This window comes from Lactuca saligna, chromosome 7 (assembly GCF_052625555.1).
Source record: "Lactuca saligna cultivar CGN05327 chromosome 7, ASM5262555v1, whole genome shotgun sequence".
NCBI lineage: Eukaryota > Viridiplantae > Streptophyta > Magnoliopsida > Asterales > Asteraceae > Lactuca > Lactuca saligna.
Window position 1 is genome coordinate 77,387,602 of NC_136423.1, and position 26,157 is coordinate 77,413,758.

General features: G+C 33.3%; 1 protein-coding gene across 1 annotated transcript; it reads left to right on the forward strand.

The window, feature by feature from the left end:
• Positions 1-289: 289 nt before the first annotated feature.
• On the forward strand, positions 290-2,209 carry LOC145006475 (RWP-RK domain protein). The gene is made up of 6 exons (XM_078965558.1): positions 290-852; positions 933-1,050; positions 1,118-1,293; positions 1,564-1,640; positions 1,726-1,875; positions 2,003-2,209. Exons 1-6 carry the CDS (start codon positions 426-428, stop codon positions 2,141-2,143), a joined length of 1,089 nt encoding a protein of 362 aa, XP_078821684.1. The 5' UTR covers positions 290-425; the 3' UTR covers positions 2,144-2,209.
• The last annotated feature ends 23,948 nt before the right edge of the window (positions 2,210-26,157 follow it).

Consider the following 26,157-nt stretch of genomic DNA (forward strand, 5'->3'; position numbering starts at 1 on the left):
TCACCACTACAAAATGTTATCTTAAACGAAATTGCCATGACCCAAGTAAAAGATGATAAAGATAAAAGCTCAAACACTAATGCCTAAATTCCTGACCGTCATTACATCAAATTTGTAAATGAATTAATAAAATATGTATCCGATAAATTCTATTTCTTAAAAATTAGACTGAAAATGAAATTTTTTGTAAAAAACGAAAAAGAAACAAGAGCCAGGCACTTCATATAACGGTATTTAACTGCCTTATCTTTCCCGCCTTTTCTTTTCATTCCCTGTCGCTACACTCCAAATCAATAAGCTTTCCGTCTCCATTTTCCCGACTCCTTCACCGGCGCCTGAGAATTCATAGTCGTTCCTTTGCTGCGGCGCTTGGTGGTTCCCACCCCAGGCGCCGCCAAGCATCCACCACGATCCAACACCAACAGATGGCCCAATCAAATGCCAATCTTTCTCATAACGAACCATCGAACCACAATCTCCAAGCATTCGAACACTATCTCATGTGTGATAATGATGATTTCCCTCCACCAAATTTCTCCGAATTACTAACCCCTTTGCAACAAAACGAAATTCCGATCACCACCGCAACATTTCAGTCACCGGTGATTGATTCTGAAAACGTTCAACCCAATGATTCATCTTTCGATCCATTAAATCTTGGGAATGAGACGCATGAAGAAGGTTTCCAAACGGACCCATCTCGGGCTTGTGATGAGACAAACATTGGTGTTAATACCGCTAACGGAACAAATGATTTTGGAAACCCGATTCAACTTTCATCCTGGCCATTGCAAGTGCCTCCATATACTTGCAGTTGCTGTCATATTCTTAGAGAAATCATACATACTAATGGTTTGCTTTATGTGTGTTTCATGGTTAAATTTCACTGGTTTATTCACGTAGTTTTTATTCTAATTTTAACTTCTGATTAGGTGTTGATATCACGAAGCTTGAGGTTCATGGAAGACTTGGTTTGATTTGTCATGCTGTTCTAGATAAGTACAGTATTGATCACACAACGAACCAAGGCCATGAGTACAAAATGTTCGAGTAAGTGTCATTAACTTTACTACAACTTCCATTACTTGTTGAATGATATCGTGTATCTTTTGATCAGTTTTTGCAAAGAAACCACAAGTAGAGTGAAACAATTCCTCGTGGAATACTGCAAAGAGCGAAAAACAAAGGGTCATGTAATGTTACAAGATCCGCTTTCTTCATTCTATGAAGCTGTATGTGTTGGGTTCGATTGGGAGCACAATGTAGACACGGATGATCTCATTCCAAATTTAGGTTCCATATTCAACACTATATATCGACTTTTTTACGCTGACATTTTTGATATCGACCATCAAGATTCTTAACTTTGAAGAGTTTTAGGGTTTGGTAGAGAACAAGAACAGAGTATAGCCATGCATGCATGAGCAAAATGAATTCAATCAGTGAGCCATGCATTTGCTTCGTTTCACATTCTTTAATTGCAATAAACCCTAAATATAAACGAACTAACAAACTTTATGGATGAACGTTTTAGGATATTTAACACTTTTTTTTCTTAAACAGGTGATCAGCAAACTAACCAAGCAGATGTGGGGACCAGTAGAGGAAGACTTAATAACCAGAAAACCCTTTCAATGCAGGTTTTTTTATCATCAATGGATCTCTTTTTCCACGATTACTACCATAATACATGCTTGTATTTTAGTTTCTAAACTTTTTGAGCAGAGGGAACGGACAGGAAAACTTACTATGAAAGATCTTGTCGATTACTTTCATATTCCGATAGAAGTAGCTGCGAAGGAGATACGCGTTTGCCCAACTGTAATCAAGAAAATTTGCCGTAAGCATGGACTATTAAGGTGGCCATACAGAAAGGTCGGGGCATCTTAAAATGTCATAGTTGTTAAAAAATAATAATAATAATAAGTATTAAAATATCATCATGTTGTATGGGATAACCATTGGTAATTGATAAAAAAGGGTTTTATTTGTTGAAATGCAGATAAAATCGATTGAGAGGAAGATATCAACGAGAGAGAAATGTTTAACTTCACTTCATGCTGAAGAAAGAATTCATGCTCAAACCGAAATTGACAGTCTTCGGCAGGAAATCACAAATATTTACGTAGGATTCAATGTTTAATTAATTTGAAATCTTTATGTACGTATGTATCGTATGTAACTTAAATCAAACTAAAACCGAAAGCATTCTGGGGTTTACTATATTAATAAACCATAGTTCTTTTTGAAGTTAATTATTCAAACAGCTAAAGGGAAGAAATGATATCTACTCTCTAAAGGGAAGAAATGATAGCTACTCTCTAACAAAAGAGGCTGTCTTTGTCTTTTTATAAGGGACACTTGGGACTCTAATATTTTTATAAAGTTAATTGACTATTTTGCCCTAATTTAATTTAATTCTGTATACATATTAACTTCCATCAATTTCCAGCAATCGTAATCTTTAAATATGTTAAGTTTAAATTAATCCCTAAAAATAAACAATCAACATCATTTATTTAATTTCAATTCCATAATATAATATTGCAAATTTCTAGAAATTTGCATATCCTAAATTGTTAATTATTTGAGATTTTTTTAAGTCAATATAATCAATGATAAATCAGCAAGTAATCTTCTTTAAAATTGAATTGAAATTGATTGTTGGGTAATCTTGATATAATGGGCTGATTTGAATAATGGGTAGGAGTCAAATAGTTAGTTTATGGATTATTTGTTTAATGTTTGAATAAAATAGCTTTGATCAAGTTCAAATATAGAGAAAACGTGTGGATATACTAGGTCACTGTAGGTGCTTTTCTTTAGGAGTAATGGCTAGTTTTTAGGCTTTAGGTTGTTTATTCCCGTTGGTTGTTTGTAGGCTATTTATAGCCAGCTCTTTTGATTAATAAAGTGTAGTTGAGTCCAGAATAAACAAAAGTCTCCATCTGTTTCTTCTTATTTTCTTTTCGTGTGCTGCAGCAACAATAAGGAACCTGTTCTCTTTTTTTCTTATTGTTCAAAGGTTGTAGGGGTTGTTCCAACATTTGGTATCAGAGCCCTAGGCTCAACATGTGGGATCTTTGAAGAGGTTCTATATGGACCTGAGGTTGCAATATATATATATATATATATATATATATATATATATATATATATATATATATATATATATCTTTATCTTTACTACTTATAAAAGAAATCTAACTATTTCTATAAATAGATTGAATATAATAATATTATTTTTTTAAGACGTACAAACGAGTAAGCTAATATTACAAACAACCATTAATAAAATAATATTAAATTTTAAATTTGTTTTGATTCCTTATATTTCTCAGCAAAATCCTAATTTCATGGTCATTCAAAATTTAAAACCTTTTCATCCTAATACGCTTCAACAAATATCCTTTAAATGTTGCATTTGCAGCTGATTAAAATATCTCATAGCAGACGTGTGTTTGTTCTCTCCACCTTATAAACCCTGCTATAAATCCCACTGCCATGAAGTATTTCCCTTATAAACCCTAATCGTTTTTCTCCCTCTCTTAGACGAAGACAATGTGTTTTCTTTAAGAAAAAAAGTTTGAAATATTCCAATTTCTCAAAAAAATTTACCCCAAATGCGAAACTGGGTAAAATTTTCCATTTTGCGAAGACTACAGGGATGCGAAATGAAAATTCTGCACTTGTCTTTTTATGACCCCATTTTGCGAAGTTGGACCACTTATATTATTTCTTGAAAAGATCAGGTGCCAAATGCGAAACTCTAAGCTTTCTTCCCCAATTCGCATTTATACATTAAAAACTTCGCATTTTCATTCAAATTCTTCGCATCTTGCATCCATCCGTCTTTGAGTTCATTCGCATTTCATCGCATTAACTGAGAAATTAATCAGTTGTCTCATATTCGCATTTCAGTTGTTTGAGAAACCCAGATACGAACCCAAATGCGAAACCCACTGATTTCAAATGCGAACCAACCAAAAATCATCAACCACGTACTTGTGTCACCAAATGCGAACTGAATATCACCATTAAATTCTCCTCGCATTCCATAGATGCGAACACAATCCAGATCTCCGACTCCAAGCTTGCGAAATCAAAATCAATTAACCTCAAACAAATCGTGAACTTCTTATGCGAACTGTTTTGACCCACAAAACCAAATGCGAACTCAATTGATGTCATATGCGAACTGATTTCATAGATGCGAACACAATTGATTTCATATGCGAATCCACATCCATCGATATGAAACCAATACCAGTTACAAGCAATTAGTAGCAACCATCGATCCTCTAATTTTCAATTACTCAGCCTTCGCTTTTCATACAACCCTTCGACCCTGAAAAATCGATAAACACCAAATGTCTCATTTTTAGATCGATTTTCTGATTAAATGTCATATTTGAAGAATGATCGATTTTCTGATTAAATGACCCCATTTTGCGAAGTTGGACCACTTATATTATTTCTTGAAAAGATCAGGTGCCAAATGCGAAACTCTAAGCTTTCTTCCCCAATTCGCATTTATACATTAAAAACTTCGCATTTTCATTCAAATTCTTCGCATCTTGCATCCATCCGTCTTTGAGTTCATTCGCATTTCATCGCATTAACTGAGAAATTAATCAGTTGTCTCATATTCGCATTTCAGTTGTTTCAGAAACCCAGATACGAAGCCAAATGCGAAACCCACTAATTTCAAATGCGAACCAACCAAAAATCATCAACCACGGACTTGTGTCACCAAATGCGAACTGAATATCACCATTAAATTCTCCTCGTATTCTATAGATGCGAACACAATCCAGATCTCCGACTCCAAGCTTGCGAAATCAAAATCAATTAACCTCAAACAAATCGTGAACTTCTTATGCGAACTGTTTTGACCCACAAAACCAAATGCGAGCTCAATTGTTGTCATATGCGAACTGATTTCATATATGCGAACACAATTGATTTCATATGCGAATCCACATCCATCGATATGAAACCAATACCAGTTACAAGCAATTAGTAGCAACCATCGATCCTCTAATGAGGAAACAGTTTCCTATTCGATTGTGCTTTGCAATGACAATCAATAAAGCTCAGGGACAAACAATTCCATATGTAGGTATCTATCTTCCAGAACCAGTATTCTCGCATGGACAACTTTATGTTGCATTGTCCAGAGGGGTTTCACGTTGCAATACAAAAGTATTAGTAAAGCCTAACGAAAATTCAAAAGGTGATGGGGTTTATACAGCAAATGTGGTATATAAAGAAGTATTGCACGATTAATATTTTGTGTCGTCTTGACTGGTTGCTTTTTATTGGTTATTTGATGCATGATGTAACAAATAACACCATAGTTTGATTATATTGTCTTCAACATGTACTTTTTTTTAACATAACAATTTTGTAATGGAAACATATCACCGAAAGAACTCACGTGCCCCGCCGCTTTGCGCGGGTAGACGGCTAGTATATATATATATATATATATATATATATATATATATATATATATATATATATATATATATATATATATATATATATATATATATATATATATTATCATCACAATGAAAATAAGATTATTATCACAATGCATAATCTCTTAAGAATATTATCGCAATGGCACAATATGTCAATATCGACTTTCTACTGCGTAACGGAAAATAAGATTATTACAATGTCGACTTTCTACATTTTTGGTCTTGTGGTTTGTAAAAAGAACACTTTTGGTCCTAGTATTTTTATTTAGTCATGGATGGTTCCTATTTCATTGTTTGGTAACACATTTAGTCCCATGCTCTCTTACCTTCATTTAAACATGGTTAGTAGCAACATAAAAGACTAAAAAATTCTATACGTTTTTTATGAATATATATATATATATATATATATATATATATATATATATATATATATATATATATATATATATATATATATATATATGGGAAAAGTTAATATACGTTTAAGGGTATATAAAATTAGGTACCCAAACACACCATAATACATCATTTTGTTTGATATATTCATTATATTGTTCTTAAACTTCAACATTAACTTGATTTACTTTCAAGATATTCGAAATTTCACTATTATATTTGTCTTATATCACATTTTTTTCCCGAACACCTACTAGGCTATATATATTGTAGTTGGAAATGAAAATTATGTAAGAAGAAGATAAATGTTTAATTTATAAAAATTTTGGAAGTAAAATCAAGTTAGAAGTTAAATTATAAGAACATTCAACAATTAGATTGTACTGTATGATACAAAATGACGTAGTATAGTAAGTTTGAGTATCTAAGCTTATATACCCTTAAATGTATATTCACTTTTCCATATATATATATATATATATATATATATATATATATATATATATATATATATATATATATATATATGAACGTTTTTTTTAATAAAAGAGTAAGTAAAAATAGATCATTTTTTAACTGGAGTAATCTAAATGGAAATTATAATAGACTCATATACCAACACGTGCATATAAACATCGTTAAAATCCGAGATCGTATGAAGAAGTTACGATGTTCAGAACACAAGACTTTTGTCAAACCACAAGATCTAAACAACCAAGGGAGCGGTGACCAATGGTTATAAGTATCAATAGCTCTAAACACTTTTTTAATGATTATCGCATATAGAATGTCGGGAGAAAAAACCTAAAAAAACAGGTATTAAGTATTGAATATATACAAAACAATAATGACTTATTTTGCAACAAAAAAAATAATAAAGACTAAATGTGAAAAAAATATTAAGGCCTAAATGTGTACAAAGTGAGAAATATATTACCCTATTAAGTCATTTTTTTTCCGGCTTACTTGGAGTAGTCTGTTATAAGAACTGAATGTCTACAGTTTAACAAGTTGAAAGGAAAAATATAAACAGAAAAAAAACTCAATGACCAAATATATACAAATCAAAAATATATATTACCTTTTAAGTCATTATGATTGGTTGATTTTTTTCCCTTTGTGAACAGTTCTACATTATGATTGGCTGATTTTTTTTCTTTTTTCTTTAGTGGGTTTTCTTTAATTTTTTCCCTTTGTGAATTTTTATAGATTCTGGTCTTTTATGGTCGATGGCTGGAGGATTAGTGTCAATGGCTGGAGGATTAGTGTCCTCGACACGTGTATATCCCCTCTTCTACCTCCCCTGCTTCCAATCAGATTCGTTTCTCGCTCCTTCTTTCCTATCCCTTCTTCCCCTCTTCCCCACCACCTCTTTTCCTCTACCGCCTCATTTGTCACTCTTTTATTCCATTTTCAGGTAGATGGACTCCATTCCTTGATTGAACTTCTAGACCCAGATGTAACGACGATGACTTCGTCGATTTTTGCCCTGCTCCGTTTCTTTTGTACCTGTTCTTCTTCTCATTCTTCTCTGCCTTCCGCCCTTCACTCTATTTCCCCTTGCCGTTCCACCTACCGACTTCAATCACCAATAGATCGATATAGAGCCTCAATCTATCAATCAATCAACCACGGTGGAGGATTTGGTATTGGATACATCGATCAGAGATGTGTTACGTGGTGTCTTCTCAATCCACCACGCTTCAACTGTCGAATAGGTTTGCTCCAGATAACATCGAGGTTACTTTAATCTACCGACCTACCGCCTCAAAACTATCGATTTATTAGTTTCTTCCTTATCTCTCGATTTAGGTCAGTCACTTCACCATAACACCACAGCTCATGTGACAGACTGAAATTTGGGGAATTATCGATAGATAGAGATACCTGTGAGGAAGAGAAGGAGAACGCCTTTTTTGGTCTGTTGTGGATCCTTAGGAGCAGTGGCTTAGCTTCCTTGCCCCTATTTCTATCTTTATCTTAATACAACCTACTCAAACCACTGCGTTGCCATTAAGTTATAAGACATTTTTCTATCTTTATTGTCGAGTTTTTTTTTTTTTAATTCCAAATTACAGTTATTGGTTTACGCGACGGTTTTGTAGAAGATGGGGAAGACGAAGAAGGAATTATTTGCATCGGCGCCATGGCGTCCTGGATGAGACGATCGTCTATTTCACGGTCAGGTACAAGCCGATGTTGGTTTATTCGATTGCAAGTTTGCCATTTGTTTCACTCTTCTTCGTCTAGGTATGGTTTCTATTTGGATTATATTGTGATTTTAATATGCTATGTCAAATTCTCTTTTCTGATGATGTTTATGTGGTGATTCATATTCTACCTGTAACTTATAACTCCGAAATAAGAGAAGGGGGAAAATGGAAGTGAGCTTCGAGTTGCGTGGCCTCTTCCATTCCTCAAATTCCATCTTCCCACTTCCGCCTCCGTCCTTCCCCGCTATTTCAGGTTTGTCTTTGGTTCTTTTTCTAGGTTTTATATATTGCATCCCAAAAACATACAAATGGAAGCCAAGAAACTGTTGGATAAGGTGTCTAAGTCTGTAACTATATTTGGTATGTACTTGACCCGATCTGGATGGCCCATTTGGGTTGCACTTCACCGAAACAATGTGTATGGATAATCTTTTGAGAATAGTATGTTTATGATTTATTAATATATTATAAGTTATAATATATTAATATGAAATCATATTATTTAATTAGTATTGATCAATAATTAATTTGGAATTAATTTAGTGATCAAAAGGAACTAATTAAATATGAACTCTTATGTGTGTGTGTGTGTGTGTGTGTGTGTGTATATATATATATATATATATATAATGGGCCAAAGTTCATTTCGAATAGGCTAAGCTTGCATGGATAGTCCATGGAGTTTTTAACCCATAGATCCTATGGAAATGAAAGATCATGGGTATTAGGGTTTGCATAGATGTAACCGTAATCCACCACACTATATAAAGAGGTATTTGGCACATGAAATGGCACTAGTGTGTGTGAGAACAAATGGTGGCCGATTTCTAGTATATATATATATATATATATATATATATATATCAGAAATAACTCAAGTGTTGGTTGGTTCTGTGCAAGAAGAAAGAGAGTGATCTGTGTGGTTGGTTCTTTACAAGAAGAAAGGATCGAGTTAGGGACGATGCCAGCAACAAATCCCGGTGGTGCAAGTCAGGTTGTATCCATGAGCAGTCAAAGTATCCCATTGCAATGCCCCAAGTTAACAGCTACAAACTATACAAGTTGGTCGATTATGGTGGAGTCGATCCTACAAGCATATGGTTTATGGGAAGCGGTTGATCCGGAAACGGGAAGGGCGGTGGAAGCAAAGAAAAATCTAATGGCAAGAGCATTTGTGTTTCAAACTCTACCTGAAGATATATTGCTTCAAGTGGCTAAGTATAAGGATGCAAAAGATGTGTGAGAAGCTCTTCGTGTGCAGTATTTAGGAGCCGAAAGAGTTCAAAAGGCGAGACTGCAAACACTTAGAACCGAGCTAGAGATGTTGAAGATGAAAGAGGGTGACACAATCGATGAGTTTTCGGGGAAACTTAGTGAAATTGCATCCAAATTCAAGAGTCTTGGGTCTAGCTTGGAGGATGAGATAGTGGTAAGAAAACTACTAAATTCAGTTCCTAAGAAGTTTTTGCAGATTGTTGCATCGATTGAGCAATACTCCGAGATAGAGGACATGTCACTTGAGGAAGCTGTGGGAAGGTTGAAGGCATATGAAGAGAGAATCAAGGTTCTTGATGAAGATGATAATGACCAAAATCAAAACAAACTTATATTGTCAAAAGAAGAATGGGAAGAGAGAACCAAACGTGGTAACTTCAATCAAGATCAATCTGGACAAGGAAGAGGTCGGGGTCAAGGAAGAGGTCGTGGTAGAGGTCGAGATAGTCGGTTCCAAAGCTATGAAGATCGAAGGGAGCAAGGTACCTATCGAGACAAGAGACATATTAAATGCTATAATTATCAAGAATATGGACATTATGCAGCTGAGTCTCCTAAGAAAGAAATAAAAGAAGAAGAAGCTAATTTGATTCAAGATGATGATGAGCCAGCACTCCTTTATGGAATCAGATTACTGTCAAGATTAAAAGGGTGAGTGTTGGGTAATCTTGACATAATGGGCTGATTTGAATAATGGGTAGGAGTCAAATAGTTAGTTTATGGATTATTTGTTTAATGTTTGAATAAAATAGCTTTGACCAAGTTCAAATATAGAGAAAACGTGTGGATATACTTGGTCACTGTAGGTGCTTTTCTTTAGGAGTAATGGCTAGTTTTTAGGCTTTAGGTTGTTTATTCCCGGTGATTGTTTGTAGGCTATTTATAGCCAGCTGTTTTGATTAATAAAGTGTAGTTGAGTCCAGAATAAACAAAAGTCTCCATCTGTTTCTTCTTATTTTCTTTTCTTGTGCTGCAGCAACAACAGGGAACCTGTTCTCTTTTCTTCTTATTGTTCAAAGGTTGTAGGGGCTGTTCCAACATTGATTACTCGTAGTACCTACGGGTAGTAACCTAGTTCTTAATAAAGTTTGAAAAAGGTATCCCTAATTTATTTAATTCAATATAATTTAAATGCTTGACGCACACAAGTAGAATCCATGATCTTGTCCATGTTTGCCACTTAGAATAAAGTAGGAATCTATCCACTAAAGTCTTAATATTTTCAACTATTTGACAATAAAATCTTAAATTCTATTTAAAGTTAGTAAAATCCTAACTACCGTCAGTTTTTGACATGATTATAATTTATTGTCTGTTAGCCGGTAATTAAGACTTCATTGTAAAAAAAAAGTGTAAGACTTTTTTGTTAAATTGTAAACTAAAACTAGTATGTTAAAAAATTATGAATTTCATGTCAAATGTTTGAAAATATAGGGATTTTAGTGTATATATCCCTTTTTTTGGGTTAGAAGTTTAATGATACGATGGTCTTTAAATATAAGACTTATTGGAACCTGCTCTGATCGGCTAGATCTTATTGAAATCCTTAACGTTTGCTTCTTTTTAAATTTTTTAATCTCAACAAATCGGCGTCAAAAAAAATAATGATAATAAGTAAAGAAAGAAAGAATCATGAATGTGTTGACTTTTTTACATTCCTAAAAATGGAGAACTATGAAACTAAAAAAAAAAAATAAATAAAAATAAATAAATAAAAAAAAACCAAAATTGTCGATCTTACCCATTCTCTACATTCACACCCTTTTGAATAAGTGTCTATGTGTGTTTGTATTTGTACAATATTGATGGAAAACAAAGTTTACAATAACAATGCTCTAAGCCAAAAAACATTTAACAATTAAATGATTATGTCATATGCAACCTAAAGGAATCAATGTCTTTCACATAAAGACAACATACTATGAATTATCAAAATACAATAACCCTAATGAAATCCAAATTTATAAAGGAAGATTACATACCTTTTGATTTGTTATAGTAAACAAATCAAAAACCCTTCTTTAAATCTTTTGGAAGCAAGCATCAAAAATCGCATGCCTCTGATAATTCACACTCAACCCTAACAACTAGGATACTTGAAGAGAAAGGAGAGGGGATACAAAATTTTGGCCTTAGCTCTTAGAAAAGGAGTGTAGCCGCAATTGCAAGTGAATGTACCTATTTATAGTTGAACCAATAAACCCTGATATCCCTAATTTGAATATAATACTATTATATTAAATTAGGTAAGTATCCTACTTCCTATTTATCTCTAATGAACATTCTGGAAACCCTAGAATGGGTCAAAAACCGGTCCACCTTTTATGAAGGGTTTTAGAATCTCTTTTATTCAACTTTAAACAATTACAACTTAATTCATTGCATTTTTAATTAATCCAAATTAATTCTAATTAATTTATGATTAATTCTTAATTAAATACTACTGTTTCTAATTAATATACTATTTTCATAATATATTAATATATTCATACATTGATATTTATAAATCATATAATAAATCAATAAATCAGTCTCTCTCTCTCTCTCTCTAAAAGTCATCTTATTCAATTACTAGGTTTGACGACATCCCAAAAAGACTTTGTTAATAATTCAATTAGTATATACTAATTTAGTTAGTGGCTTAGATACCTAATCAAAAAGTCTTCCACTTGGATAAGTCTATAAGTCCATCTACCAGTATATCTTCTAAATTAGACAGCAAAGAGTGCTTTCATAGCAACTACCAAACTCTGAACTGACCAAACATTGGCCCTAAGATATGTGATTAAATACTCCTCCGTTCATTTAGATATCGTATGGACATGAGACATGGATTAGAATCAATCTAATTGTCTAAAATTTAGTTTCTCGATTTCCTGATTTGTGATGACGACATAAGACTTCAAAATGAGCACATTATTTGAGTTAGGGTTGAGCCCAATGATATCACTTTTCCCATTAGTGAAAAAAGAACGAATAAACTTTGACTTATATGCCTATATCTTATACTCACCCAATTTCACATGTCACTATGTTTTATAACATCAAGTTCCTGCTGAGTTTTCACAATACCAATGTACAACCGACTTGTAAATTACAACTCATATGTCTCCATTTTAAAAATATAAGATATTCTCGTCTCAGAAATACTCGTGACATAATCCATGTAGTAATTCTCTGAGTGTGAGTTTATCCAATACTCAAATTTCCATTTTCTAAGTATTCATGAACGTTGTAGCAGCACAATTGTTATGTCTAAATTCCTTATACAATCTACAATCCAATTCATGATAGTCTTAATTCACAACTTACTTCCCAAAGTATGAGTAACTGTTGAATTTAAATAAATAAATTATACGAGAAGTAAAACATGATAAATGAAACACAATAATAAACTAATTAACTATTCTGCCAAAACTATTGAATATAAATAATCTCTATTATTTAATCATCATAATTATTACAACTTTATTCATTGTAAAATCTTTCGAGTAATCAACTAACTACTTAAATTAAATAACACCGGTCATGCCATGTTATGAACATGCATACAATGTCTATCTATGGTCCTTCTTTTGTGAACAAGTCAACTGGATATTATTCCAATGATGCTCATTTCATAATTTCAAATGCTTGTCACTATCTAAAATGTATTGGAATTCTAACTTTACATGCATCAACCTTCTGTGTTGTCGAGGCGTCTAAGTCACAGAGACTGAGCCAACAATATTACAAAATGTTCTATTGAAACTTCGTTACTAGAAACAATTACATGGTAATAAAGTTTCAAATTCAAGGTACACTCCTTAAACACTTCTCTTGCATTAAAGTTTCCAACTCACATGTAGATTTAATGATTAACTCTCATTATGGAAACATTTCCATATTCGTTACGACCATCAATTTTGACTAGGAATCATCTCAATCTAAAACATGTTGCTATGGTCCTCCCAAAGAATATTGTGACAACCCGAAATTTCCATTCGGTCAAACCCTAAAAGTCAACCACTTCGTATCATAAGTCAATGACATTATTTCTTATTTTTAGGAAATATAAAGTTCGTTTGATTATTTTAATATTATTTTTAAACGAACGGGTAAAAGAAAGTGTCGTCTCGGGTTTTTATTTTTGAAAACCGCAGACACTTCGCGTATTAAAATCACCCGACCAAACTTTTATGTTTTGGGTTTAGGAATCACCCAAAAACCGTAAACTCATGCATATGTATGAGTTTACTCCCCAAGAAACTAGTCATTGTGTTTACTCCCCACATAGTCAAAAGAGTAAACTCCAAAAACTCTCTCAACTATCATCCAACATTTAATTCCAAATCTTCGATCTTGCCAATGTTCTAACCATTTCAAGTTAGTAAAACACTTAATCTAGTGTTTGTGCATCTATTCATCCATTCATTTATCTATTTTGTTTAGATTTTCCAAAACACCAAGAACACCAAGAACACACACTAAGTGTTCTTGGCCTTTTAGCTCAAATCAAGCATCATTATAGTAAGTACTTCCATCCTTAAGTGCTTGTAAGCTAGTATATCATCTAAACACCAAGAAAATCGGTCAAGAACACCAGGCTTGAGGTGTTCACGGTCCAAGATGATGCTTGGGCTGTAAACACCATAAAGTCCCCCAAAATTGACTTAAGTCCCATGTTTAGCCCTAGTTTGAAGTTTAAGACGTACCTTAACATATTTAAACCTGCCATTGATGTTTTTAAGCTTTGAAAAACACCAAACACCACCATTTATAGGTGTTTACTGTCTAAGGATATCCCAAAACCGTAAACACCCAAAAGGATGTTTAAATGAGTCATTTTCCTTCCTTAACCCTAAAAGCTAACGTTGACATTTACCAAGATGTGTTAAGGACTTGAAATCATGGAAATATCCTTTCCCATAAGGGTTTATGGTAGTAAACCCAAAGGAAAATGCCCTTATGCCGTAAACTACTCAAAGAGGGTGTTTTGTGGCCCTAGTCCATTCCAAAGGCTAAACCACCTAGTAGGATTGCTTCCAAGGACTTGTTAAACCACCAAACAACACATGGTTGCAAGGAGTGGAGTTTAGACTGTAAAACCTTGAGTTTACTATCGTAAACTCCTAGGGTAAAGGTCATTTAGACCGTAAACTCCCAAGGAGTTTACCCTTGGACCCCAAACATGCTAGTTTTGACCTACCAACACTCGGATGCAATCCTTGTGATCTTTAACACTTGAAACAAAGCGTTTTCATGTTCTAGGGTGTCTTAACTTAAATTATTAGTTATAATTTGGCTAATTAGTTATATATATGTTCATGATATGATAACTAGGCTCGTGCGTGTGTACAAGTCTTCATTTGTCATCTAGCACCGTAACCGGCATTTCAATCCAATCCACTCACCACAAGTGAGTTCATACCCCTTAATCAATGTTTTAAATGATTTTAAATATTTTAATGGGGGGGATACAAGTAGAAAACAGTATGTTATTAAATCATCTATATGTATTTTATAACTGTGTTTTCATTCAACGGATTTCACATACTACAAAATGTGATGCATGAAATGGTTTTCTATCTTTAAAATGCTTTGTTATCAAATGTATTAGTTTTGAAATGTTTATCAAAATGACATCAAGTCACTTTTATATTTGTTCAAAACCCTTAGATGTCTTACAAAACCATTTTTCATTCTTGAACTAAACTATGCATGTACACTTATATTCTTATATATGTATTGATGTTATAGTTTACATCTTTCATTTAGTTTCCCACGCCCTTGAGTAGTAAGAGTGTATAAACCTACTTAAACAACCAATTACCTTTCAGTTAACTATCATAGGGATAGTTAGAAGATATCAAACATTATTCCTATTACAAGGAATCACACAAGGGTCAGTTCATTCATGAGTCATTACGAGTACATTACCTAATACATGAGTACCTTTACATATGCTTACATGATACATGAATATGCTTACATGAACACATTACATGAATACCTCTACGTAGATACATCTACCTGTGTATACTTACATGAATACTTGAAACTCGATTCGTAAAGATGATTTATTAGTACCTTCAGTAAATCATCCAACCCATCCCAGTTCAACGAGAGTCAGTTACAGGATTAACCATTCCTGGAACCACTGTTCGCTACAGAGGTTAATGGACATCTACGGATGCCTAAGGTTATTACTTATATTAGGAGTCAGTTACGGGATTAACCATTCCTGGAACCTACTGTTCGCTACAGAGGTTAATTGGAGAATCTTCGGATGTTCATTAGGTTATCTATTTCGCTTACAGTGATGTAGAGTCAGTTACGGGGCTAACCATTCCTGGAACCACTGTCCGCAACAGGGTTTAATTGGAAAATCTTCGAATGTTCATTAGGTTATACCTTTCGCTTTGGCAATGTTGTGTTAGTCTTGGTAATCCAGGGATAATACTTACATGATTGTACTTTTTCCTGTTTACTTTAGGTTGTGATACTTTCACATAAACGGTGAGTTAGACTCAGTACTTTAGTACTAGTCTATAGAAGGAAAAACTATTACTTTACTTACAAAACATTCGGGTCTCGTTTGAAGACTACATTTCAAAATACTAGAAAATAAGGGATTTTCTAGGGTTTTTCATACTTATATCAACTGTCATACTTAAATGTTTTACACGACATTCATAACAGTTCTTCAAAACAAGACAATGACACTTAAATACTTATGAATTCACCAGCTTTAAAGTTGATACTCTCTTTCAAAATAACTTGTATTCTCAGGTCATCAGTAGACATGTACGGTGGCCAGGTTTTGAGAAGACGAAGCAGACAAGTCTCGTCTTTAATTTTGATTATATACTTTTGGTGTCTTATTACACATAAAAGAACACACATGTATTAAAACTTTACTTATAATGCAATGGATGATGTTGTTGCTTGTTTACTATCTTACACTGTTGTGATACTGTACATGATGTCCTCCACCTCTGAACGTTTCCGCCGTTCGTGGTTTTGGGGTGTGATAGATTGGTATCAGAGCATTGTTTATAGTGAATTAAGTATATCAACCCATAAAAGATATACTAACTATAAATACATAAAGGATTAAAAATACTCTAACCAAGAGTTTATACTTTAAATAATAAAATATTTGATTAGTATACATGCATGTATTCATACTAAAATCAGTGTCACTAGGACAGTACAAAAGAACTACGCTTGTTGGGCAACACAGATGGGCTTAGAGACATATGGTCAGAACTGGGAAGATATAGCCTAATCACCTATATTATCCGAGGGTTGACTAGCATGTGCCTAAGTTTAATTGTGTGGTTTCAACAATGCTAAAATATTACCAACCCTACCACAATGAGAGCAGTAGAACATAACATTAAACTTAAAATACTATAGGAGTATTTGGTATTACTATAAGTACTTTATACTTGAGAACTAAAACGGGATCTTCATTAATAAGTTGATAGTTGCTAAGTGGATACACTAAGGCTATATGTAATTAAGATGTTATAGACTTAGAATCTGTGAGAGTTTTACTTTACCCCTATTCTGTGTGAATTTGGGGTTAAGGTCACTTATTCGAAGGCCTATCCTGTTTTGATTACATATAACCGGTATGCATTTCACAAAGAGCGATGTAACTAATGAAGATTTTCTAAATAATTATCAAGATAGTTTGTCTAATAATTATTTTCTTACCCCAAAATTCTCGCGTAGATAACATGGCTGGACTCTAACCCCACGGCAACCTGTTCCTTCCAAACGAAGTTATTGCTGGATGGTTTGAATTAGAGCCAGATAATGATCACCCTATCCCTGTAAATGATCTATTAGGAGTCAGTTACGGGATTAACCATTCCTGGAACCTACTGTTCGCTACAGAGGTTAATTGGACAATCTTCGGATGTTCATTAGGTTATCTATTTCGCTTACAGTGATGTAGAGTCAGTTACGGGGCTAACCATTCCTGGAACCACTGTTCGCTACAGGGGTTAATTGGACAATCTTCGGATGTTCATTAGGTTATACCTTTTGCTTCAGCGATGTCGTGTTAGTCTTGGTAATCCAGGGATAATACTTACATGATTATACTTTTTCATGTTTACTTTAGGTTGTGATACTTTCACATAAATGGTGAGTTAGACTCAGTACTTTAGTACTAGTCTATAGAAGGAAAAACTATTACTTTACTTACAAAACATTCGGGTCTCGTTTGAAGACTACATTTCATATTACTAGAAAATAAGGGATTTTCTAGGGTTTTTCATACTTATATCAACTGTCATACTTAAAGGTTTTACACGAAATTCATAACAGTTCTTCAAAACAAGACAATGACACTTAAATACTTATGAATTCACCAGCTTTAAAGTTGATACTCTCTTTCAAAATAACTTGTATTCTCAGGTCATCAGTAGACATGTACGGTGGCCAGGTTTTGAGAAGACGAAGCAGACAAGTCTCGTCTTTAATTTTGATTATATACTTTTGGTGTCTTATTACACATAAAAGAATACACATGTATTATAACTTTACTTATAATGCAATGGATGATGTTGTTGCTTGCTTACTATCTTACACTGTTGTGATACTGTACATGATGTCTTCCACCGCTGAACGTTTCCGCCGTTCGTGGTTTTGGGGTGTGACAAATATCATAATTACAACTGTCCTCAAGCAACCAATCTTCAACAAACCTCATAATGTTCTTGACAGTTTGTTTAACAACTATAGTCATACAAAAATTATAATCCTTTTTCCTCTCAATACTCAAAGCGTTTGGAAAAATCATAATAAGTGGATATTATAGCATATGTAATCGATCCTATATCTAAAAAATATGGGACTCGATTCATTATGTCTCACATAAGGAGTTCATATCTGTTTAATCTCTTGCTATAATATTCCTATATATCGAGTCTCCTATGTTGAACCATTTCAACATAATATTCGCATACATCTATAACTAAGTTCTATTAAACTACATGACCTAAGCCTTTAAATTCGAAATGAATTATGACCGCCTTCTCCTTTAAGTCTAACATATCGAAACAATTTCCAATCTTTGCAACTTACAAATTGAAAAATTTTGGCTCCAAACAGTATCATCAACATGCAATACTTGGAGTAATAGTTATGCTCCGAGTAGCTTTGATATGTACCCACAAATCAACTGGACTTCTAGAAATCAATAATCTTCACTTTCTTACTGAAGGACAGATTTATGTTACGTGATTCTTTGATAAATCTCCAACTAGACTTCTTAAGCATATACACCTTCACTGGATAGCTTATGTGTGTGTGTTTAAACCCTTTTCAAAACTTAAAAATATATTTCTTAAAAGTTCAAACAATTCCTTGCAATTCCTCATAATTCGAAATATGAAGAAGGATGTCGTAATAATATTCTGAATTTCATAATGCAATTAAGACAAACAACATCCATTCTGATGTTTATCAGGCCTTTTAAAATCTACTAGCAAAAGTATTTCCTCAAAATCATTTTCATGAATTAGAGAGAAACCTTTTCCACGTAGATTTTATGGTGTATATGTTCCCATCCATGAGAATCTATCATTTCCACCCTACAAACATAAGGCAAGGTTTAGGAAAAAATCAAATTCAAATTTAGCTTTCCTTTATGAACTGAACTTCATTATTTTAAATTTCTTGCCCTCCAGTAGCACAAGGGCCTACCAGTGCTTCCATGATGTTAGAATCTCACCCATATTGATTAATGTACTTTCACTGACCAATGCGCTAAGATTTTGTAGTCAAATGAAAAACATAGAACTAATAAGCATTGTCTACTCAACTTGAAGTACATAGAAATAAGAATGTGTCAATCAAACACAACTCGTCATCAACCTCAAGCCGTATGCTAGTGATAACTAAAAGGCTTATTGTCGACTGAATCCTGAAATTCTCAAGATCAATAAAACTCCCACTGACTTCTTGACATATGAGTTTTTCTTTCAACGAACATTAGTTGATGAGCTAAAACAAATTTTCAAAAGTTCGTGTGGATTCTCGACAAGAAAACACTACATAAAATATGTCTCATTTTATCTTTTGTTTCTTGAAAACCTCATAACTCCAAGCCTATATGTGCTAGAGTAAGAAAACATTTCTACTCCACATATTTTGAGGTGCTCCCAACATTCTTAGTTTGGAAAAATGTTTCAAGATATGATTCATGGATCTACAGCTTGATTTCGAACGAAGTATGACTTAGCTATGATCGGACTATTTCTATCAATATCCAATTCCTCTTTTTAGTCACACAATTACACTAAGATGTTTTCGAGGATCAATAATCACTAAGATGATCATAAAACGATAGTAAAGCACTCTCATTTCTTATCAGATTGGAGAATCTTTTATCGTTCTACATAATAGATTCTTCTTATTCATTCTACTACTCTTTAAATCTTTTCAAAGTATCATAATTATACTTAATCTTATAAACGCAACCATATTTACTGACATATCATAAAATCATGACTAATAGAGCTATCATCCTTTATGGTGGATCTGAGTAGTCCATATCAACATGTACTAGAACCATTAGTCCTTTACTTGATTCACATAAACATGTAATCAATGAATTAGTTATGGTTTTTCAATGAACAAGATTCTCATACACTCTACAATGTGACTTGTATAATACCAAGTATCTGTCTATTTGGTGATAAGATTTATTTTCACTTGGTCAGTTATGACAATACCACATGCGATATCATAAGAGTCAAATACACAATTAATATTTCTAATATTAGAACTGTAACCAACACTTTCATAAATGTCATTGGAAGGAAGTATAAATAAGGCAAGCAGATTAACCAAAAATTCACTTTGATTGAAGATATATGAAAAATTGGAACTTGTCCTTACAACGCATAAGATGAAAAACATGTTTCTTGACATCTCTGAAGAGTAATAGCATTTTATAAAATTATGATAGCTCCTTAAAAGTTTCTCTAAACTTTGATCTTCGAACCGTGTGACTAAACTCCATTTCTCATGTTCAAATTTAGCTCACCTTGCTCAAGCTTCCTTCTTTCTCTTAGCTCCGTTAATACCATCAAAAGGTTATCATCACATCATGTATTAATAGTCTATGGATAGGAGCTTATAAGACAATGGAGTCAGATAATGGATATACCTGATGTAGAGTCACACGACTTAACTTTTATAATCTCCAAGAACTTTCAGGTATTTCGGGAAGCTTCGTTTCTAGTGTCCCTTCAATTGGTAGTGGAAATAAATGGACTTTTTGAGGTCAACACATGGAACATTCCTAAAGCTATCATTTCTCTTTACCATACAATCAAACAGTTTGATCTTGGATGACCCATTTCCATTGGATAGATAAATCTTTTCTGGATCACCACTATCACTATTGTTAATGTCTATGGAAACATTGGAATTAGACCTGATAATCATTTCTGCTTCAGATGTGCTCTTAAGCATTTATGCTTCAACAACCATGAACATTTGAATCGTATAAACTTGGTTCATGTTGATGTTCATCATATGAAATTTCTCAATTAACTATTCGTATGACTTTGGAAACAAAAAAAGAACTAAATCAATGGCTTACTCCCATGGGAAAACGACACCCATGCTCTTAAATTTGTCAATATACAATTTTATTTCCAGAACATGCACACACATAAAAGTTCCATTTTGATGTCTATATGCCAATAGAGTTTGAGTAGTCTTGTATCTTTCAACTTGAAGAAAACGTGACTTTGGGAGAGTCACTGGAGGCGGAGGTGGAAGAGTTGAAGAAACTGTTGTCCAGTTCCACCATTTCCCGAAGAAGAGAAAAAATTTTCACCTTGATTATAATGTGGAAGATCATATTTAGAAGGAAGAGGAAAATCATTTCTAAAAGAATGAGGAAAACCATATCTATCTTCCTAAGACATCTAAAACTAGGAGAAAAACAAGAGCATTCAAGTTAGTTGATTTTTACTAACCCATAAATTTAAATTAAGGCTACGATCCATATTTTCAATTCAAAATTTGAAGAGGGATGTCATAATCAAATACAAATCTTTTTAGGTAGGTAAGTCTTTTACCAATTCAAATCTTATGTAACTCCTAGATCTTTTGGTTTTATTGATTCTTATCAATGACATGTTTAATCTCAGATTATGCTCTAACTTTTGTGACTGGGATGCTGAGGATCACAAATGAGATGTGAATAACCATGCAAACCCACTTGACAACCTTGATGTCATTTACCATCTCAAATTGATGTGTCGGTTAACCACACACGCTTCATCAACAATGATAATTTTCAAGATGTACATCATATCTCTTTATAGTCCCTATTATTATCTCGGTTAACCACTAACATTCTACTAATGACATATAAATCATGATGCATGCTTTTCATGGATTAGCATACTTTTCATATTTTTCCTAAAGTAACTAAGAGTGGAAAAAGGTTTAGTTAATTTTATAGCATTATAATTATTAATGAGATTATGTCCAATCAAATCCATTCGACTAACGACCCTCCACCAAACAAGTGAGTGATGGGTAAGAGTGGATACCCAATGACAGTTATTTTATAGGTCGTTTCCTTAAACTCCCCTTATAACATGGCTTTCTGAATGAGGTCTACTAGCGATTTGACTGACTTTGACTTATACATATAATATATATTAAAATTTTAATTGTATATATAGTATAAGGTCTATTTTAAAAATTTTTAAAATACAAGGGATTTGACATTAATTATTAAAAGCAATTAATATCTAAATTAATCATTTGCACATTTAAAAATTAATTATATTAATCAATTAAATAATTAATCAAGTCAAAGATTAATCTAGTAATTTATAGACTTTTATTTAATTATCAAATATATAGGAAAATTCGGATTTGGCAGATATAAAACAGATAATTACCATATAATAAGCATGCAAAACAAATTAGGCAGATTAAAATCGAAAAAATCAAAATTTTCAGATATCACGTCGTTAACATCAACGCTCACGTCATGGGATAGAAAAAAAAATGATTTTTTTGTTTGATTCACTTATGTGAAATTAGATGAGCGGCAATCGTAGGCTCTAACACCATTGGTGGAAAACGCAAGTTACAAAAACGATGCTCTAAGTGGAAAAATATTTAACAATTAAATGATTATGGCACATGCAACCGAAAAGGGTCTAGGTCTTTCACATAAAGGCAATATACTATGAACTATCAATCTACAATAATCCTAATGAAATCATAATTCAAAAAGGAAGATCACATATCTTTTGATCTATTATGGTAACAAATCAGAACCCCTTCTTTAAAGCTTTTGGAAGTAAGCACCAGAAATTTTTTAATTAAACACTTAATTAATCTTATTAATAAAATAAATGATGGTATATTTTAAACTATTCAAAATACCAATGTTCTAAATTTAAGATTTCAATAATAAATCTATTTAATCAAATTTTAAATTATAAAACCATGAGATGTATTTTTTAAAACGTTTCAAAATACTTGGCTTTAACCATTTAAATTTTCTAAAATTAAAAAACTCTTAATTTCAAATTTAAAATATAAAATCAAGAGGGTGTAATTTAAAACTTTTTCAAAATTACTAGGTTAAATCTTTGAATCAAAATAATCTTATATTACCCATATGTAATGAAATCTTAAACTTTGATAAGGATAACACATACCAATTAGAAAAATCAAATTTAGGCATTAAAAAAATGAGTTATGGTAATAATCCAAATCAAAATCTGATCAAAAATCAAAAAATCCAGCACCAGACGAGTCAACTCGCCGAGTTGGCAAGTGAACTCGTCGAGTTCATGTGTTAGACACCAGAAAAATCGATTTCTTGTTTTTTTGGCGATCCACTCTTGCACCAATTCAATTGAAAAACATCCTAGTCTCTGATACTACTGATGCGCTTTGAGAATATCTACATTTCTATTTGATCATGCAACCGTAATTGCTTTGGATCTAAGTTTTCCTCTATTGAACATGCAAATTGAACACCAAAGCAACAAACCCTAAATCAAGTATATACAATTTTGAAATTCACATATATATTAGGGTTTGATGATTACCTTACTTGTTATATTGTAATAACAATAACAATCATTGCTTGATCTTGACTTCTTAAAGCCTAGTGTCTCAAGTGTTGCACCTCTAATGGAGTTACAAGCAGTCAGTACAAAGAATGACTTAGGAGAGAGATGAAAATCAGCTATCCTTAGGATTTCTCAAGCTTAGGACGAAATTCTCATGTAGAGGGTGTGCCATCCCCAATTTCACGGCTAGAAAAGACCGATTTGTATATGCTTTGTTTTAAAAATCAGAGTACTTGTTTAATTAAAAGCCTTGCGGAATTTGTTCCCAAAATATGATAAAGATTTATCAAAACATTTTCGTACAAATTTATTTCATTAAAAAGATTAAGGACGTCATGTTCGATACATACCAAAACCATAAACAGAACAAAATAAACCTTACAACAGTTATTTATAACTACTGGCCTATAATCCAAAATCTCTCATTATGTCAGCCAACTTATGCTCTCCTGCCATAACCTGTAATACAAAGAAAACTGAGTGGGTCAGGATTGGGAGCCTAGTGAGCATATAGGGTTTTCAACCCACAATGTTATATGATATATTTATATATATTAGAACTCACAAACTTATACAATTTCACCATATAAAACAACTCTTATCCCACCTCGTCGATCCTCATAATTCCACGATCTAAACTCTCATATCAAAATTTTCCTCTTTACCTGATCCCTACTCACGGATCTAAAACTAACCTCTTGATATGATCCATACTCCTGGATCTAAAACTAATCTCCTAATCTAATCCATACTTCCGGATCTAAAATTGTGCCCAATCCATACTCCCGGACTAGGGATAATTAACTATGTCTTAATCCATACTCCTGGATTAATAACAAGTTTATCTCGTTTATTGATAGCATCGTTTTCGAGACCCCTCTCGTAATACGTGTCAATGGGTTTTTAGAGTACATCGGTGAACATCAAATTCACAACACCTACAAGTTACGAGCCTGCTAGTGTTCCACAGGACTATCTAGAATAATCTGTGGTTGTCATCCATACCCTGCTGAATAATGGGGGTCATCGTTTAGGTAAAGGTTTCACTCAGTTTTTTCACCTGTCACCCTCATCTCAAGATCTATATCACCTTTTATCTCATTATCCAACTCATATTTTATCACACACCAACTATCTCATCTACCCATGTTCTGCCCAACATATTTGTAGATATAAATTACATATACAGTTTAACTCATTTGAAAACTATATAAAACATCCATTCCACACTCATCTCAAATAAACAACAATATATAAACGCATAGCATGTTTTTTATAGCAAATAATTCATATTTATGTGTTAGAAGAAAGTAACTACATACTCACACATAACATAGATGTAATACATTCAACCGATACTTGTATTAAAATCCTGTTTATGAAAGGAACTATACACTCATTTGATTAGACGATCCTCAGATAGCACTACGACTCTTCGAGTAGTAATTCTCCAGTGAAATTGGGATATCTTCACACACCGGGCTTCTCGCGGATCTTCGGAGCGTCAGGACTTGCTTCGGGTATTGGACTTGCTTCGGGTATCGGGATGATACAGGGGATTCGGAGGGTCAAAAGTAGGCTTAAAGGTGAGTAGAGTAAGAGAGAGGTTGAGAAATTAGCGACCAAACCCAGCTGCCTTTGGTTTCTATTTATAGGACTGAAATTTCAGATTTCACGTTGTGAACCATCATTTCACGTCGTGAGCTTGGTCAAACATAGGTCATTGCATTCATAATCAGTGCACTTGCTCTGTCAGGCTCCAGAAGGTGTCAGAAGACATTTTACGTTGTGAACACTGTTTTCACATCGTGGTCTCTGACACAGCTTTGGGGTTCGCACCCTAAAATTCAGAAATTCATAACTTTCACATACGGGTTCCGTTTTCGACGTTCTTTATATCCACGCGTAGGTGAGATCACGCTCTACAACTCTTGTTTAGACTCCATCGGCTAATTTTGATTTTAATTTTTATTATATTTATTTTTAGTAGGTCTGGACAGGAAAACTCCATTATAAACTCATAAATTCTTCATCCGACGTCCGTTTACGTCTGTCTTTTTACCATTGAACTATTATCGACGAGATCTTCGATTATCGTTTAGATTGTTTCGGCTAGAAATCCCTTGATCTCATATTCGAATTTCGGGCTGCATACTGTTATGCTGAAACTTAGAAAAATCATAACTTCCTCATACGAAGTCACATTTGGACGTTTTTTATGTGTGCTCTCGGTTTAACATATTCTACGACTTTCGTTTAGATTGCTAAGGCCAAATATCGCTCTATTATAAATTCACTATTTACGTCGTGTTGTGTTATGTCGGTTTTGTCATGAAACTTCAATAGGTCATGTCACACCCCCGAACCAGACGGCGGAAACGTCCGAGGGCTGTCGTGACTCATTGAATACCATCACAATGCATATACATGAAACATAACATAAAACATCACCAACATTTGGAATAATACAACCGATAGTGTTTACATTCGTTACATTGTTCAAACGTTACATTCTCAAAATAACTGTTCAACATCACTTAAACCACAGCAAACATCATAGAGTATAAATCGTCTGTCACCTTATCTGTTACCTGAGAATACAAGTATTTTGAAAAAAACGTCAACATACGAAATGTTGGTGAGTTCATAAGTAGTGTTTGA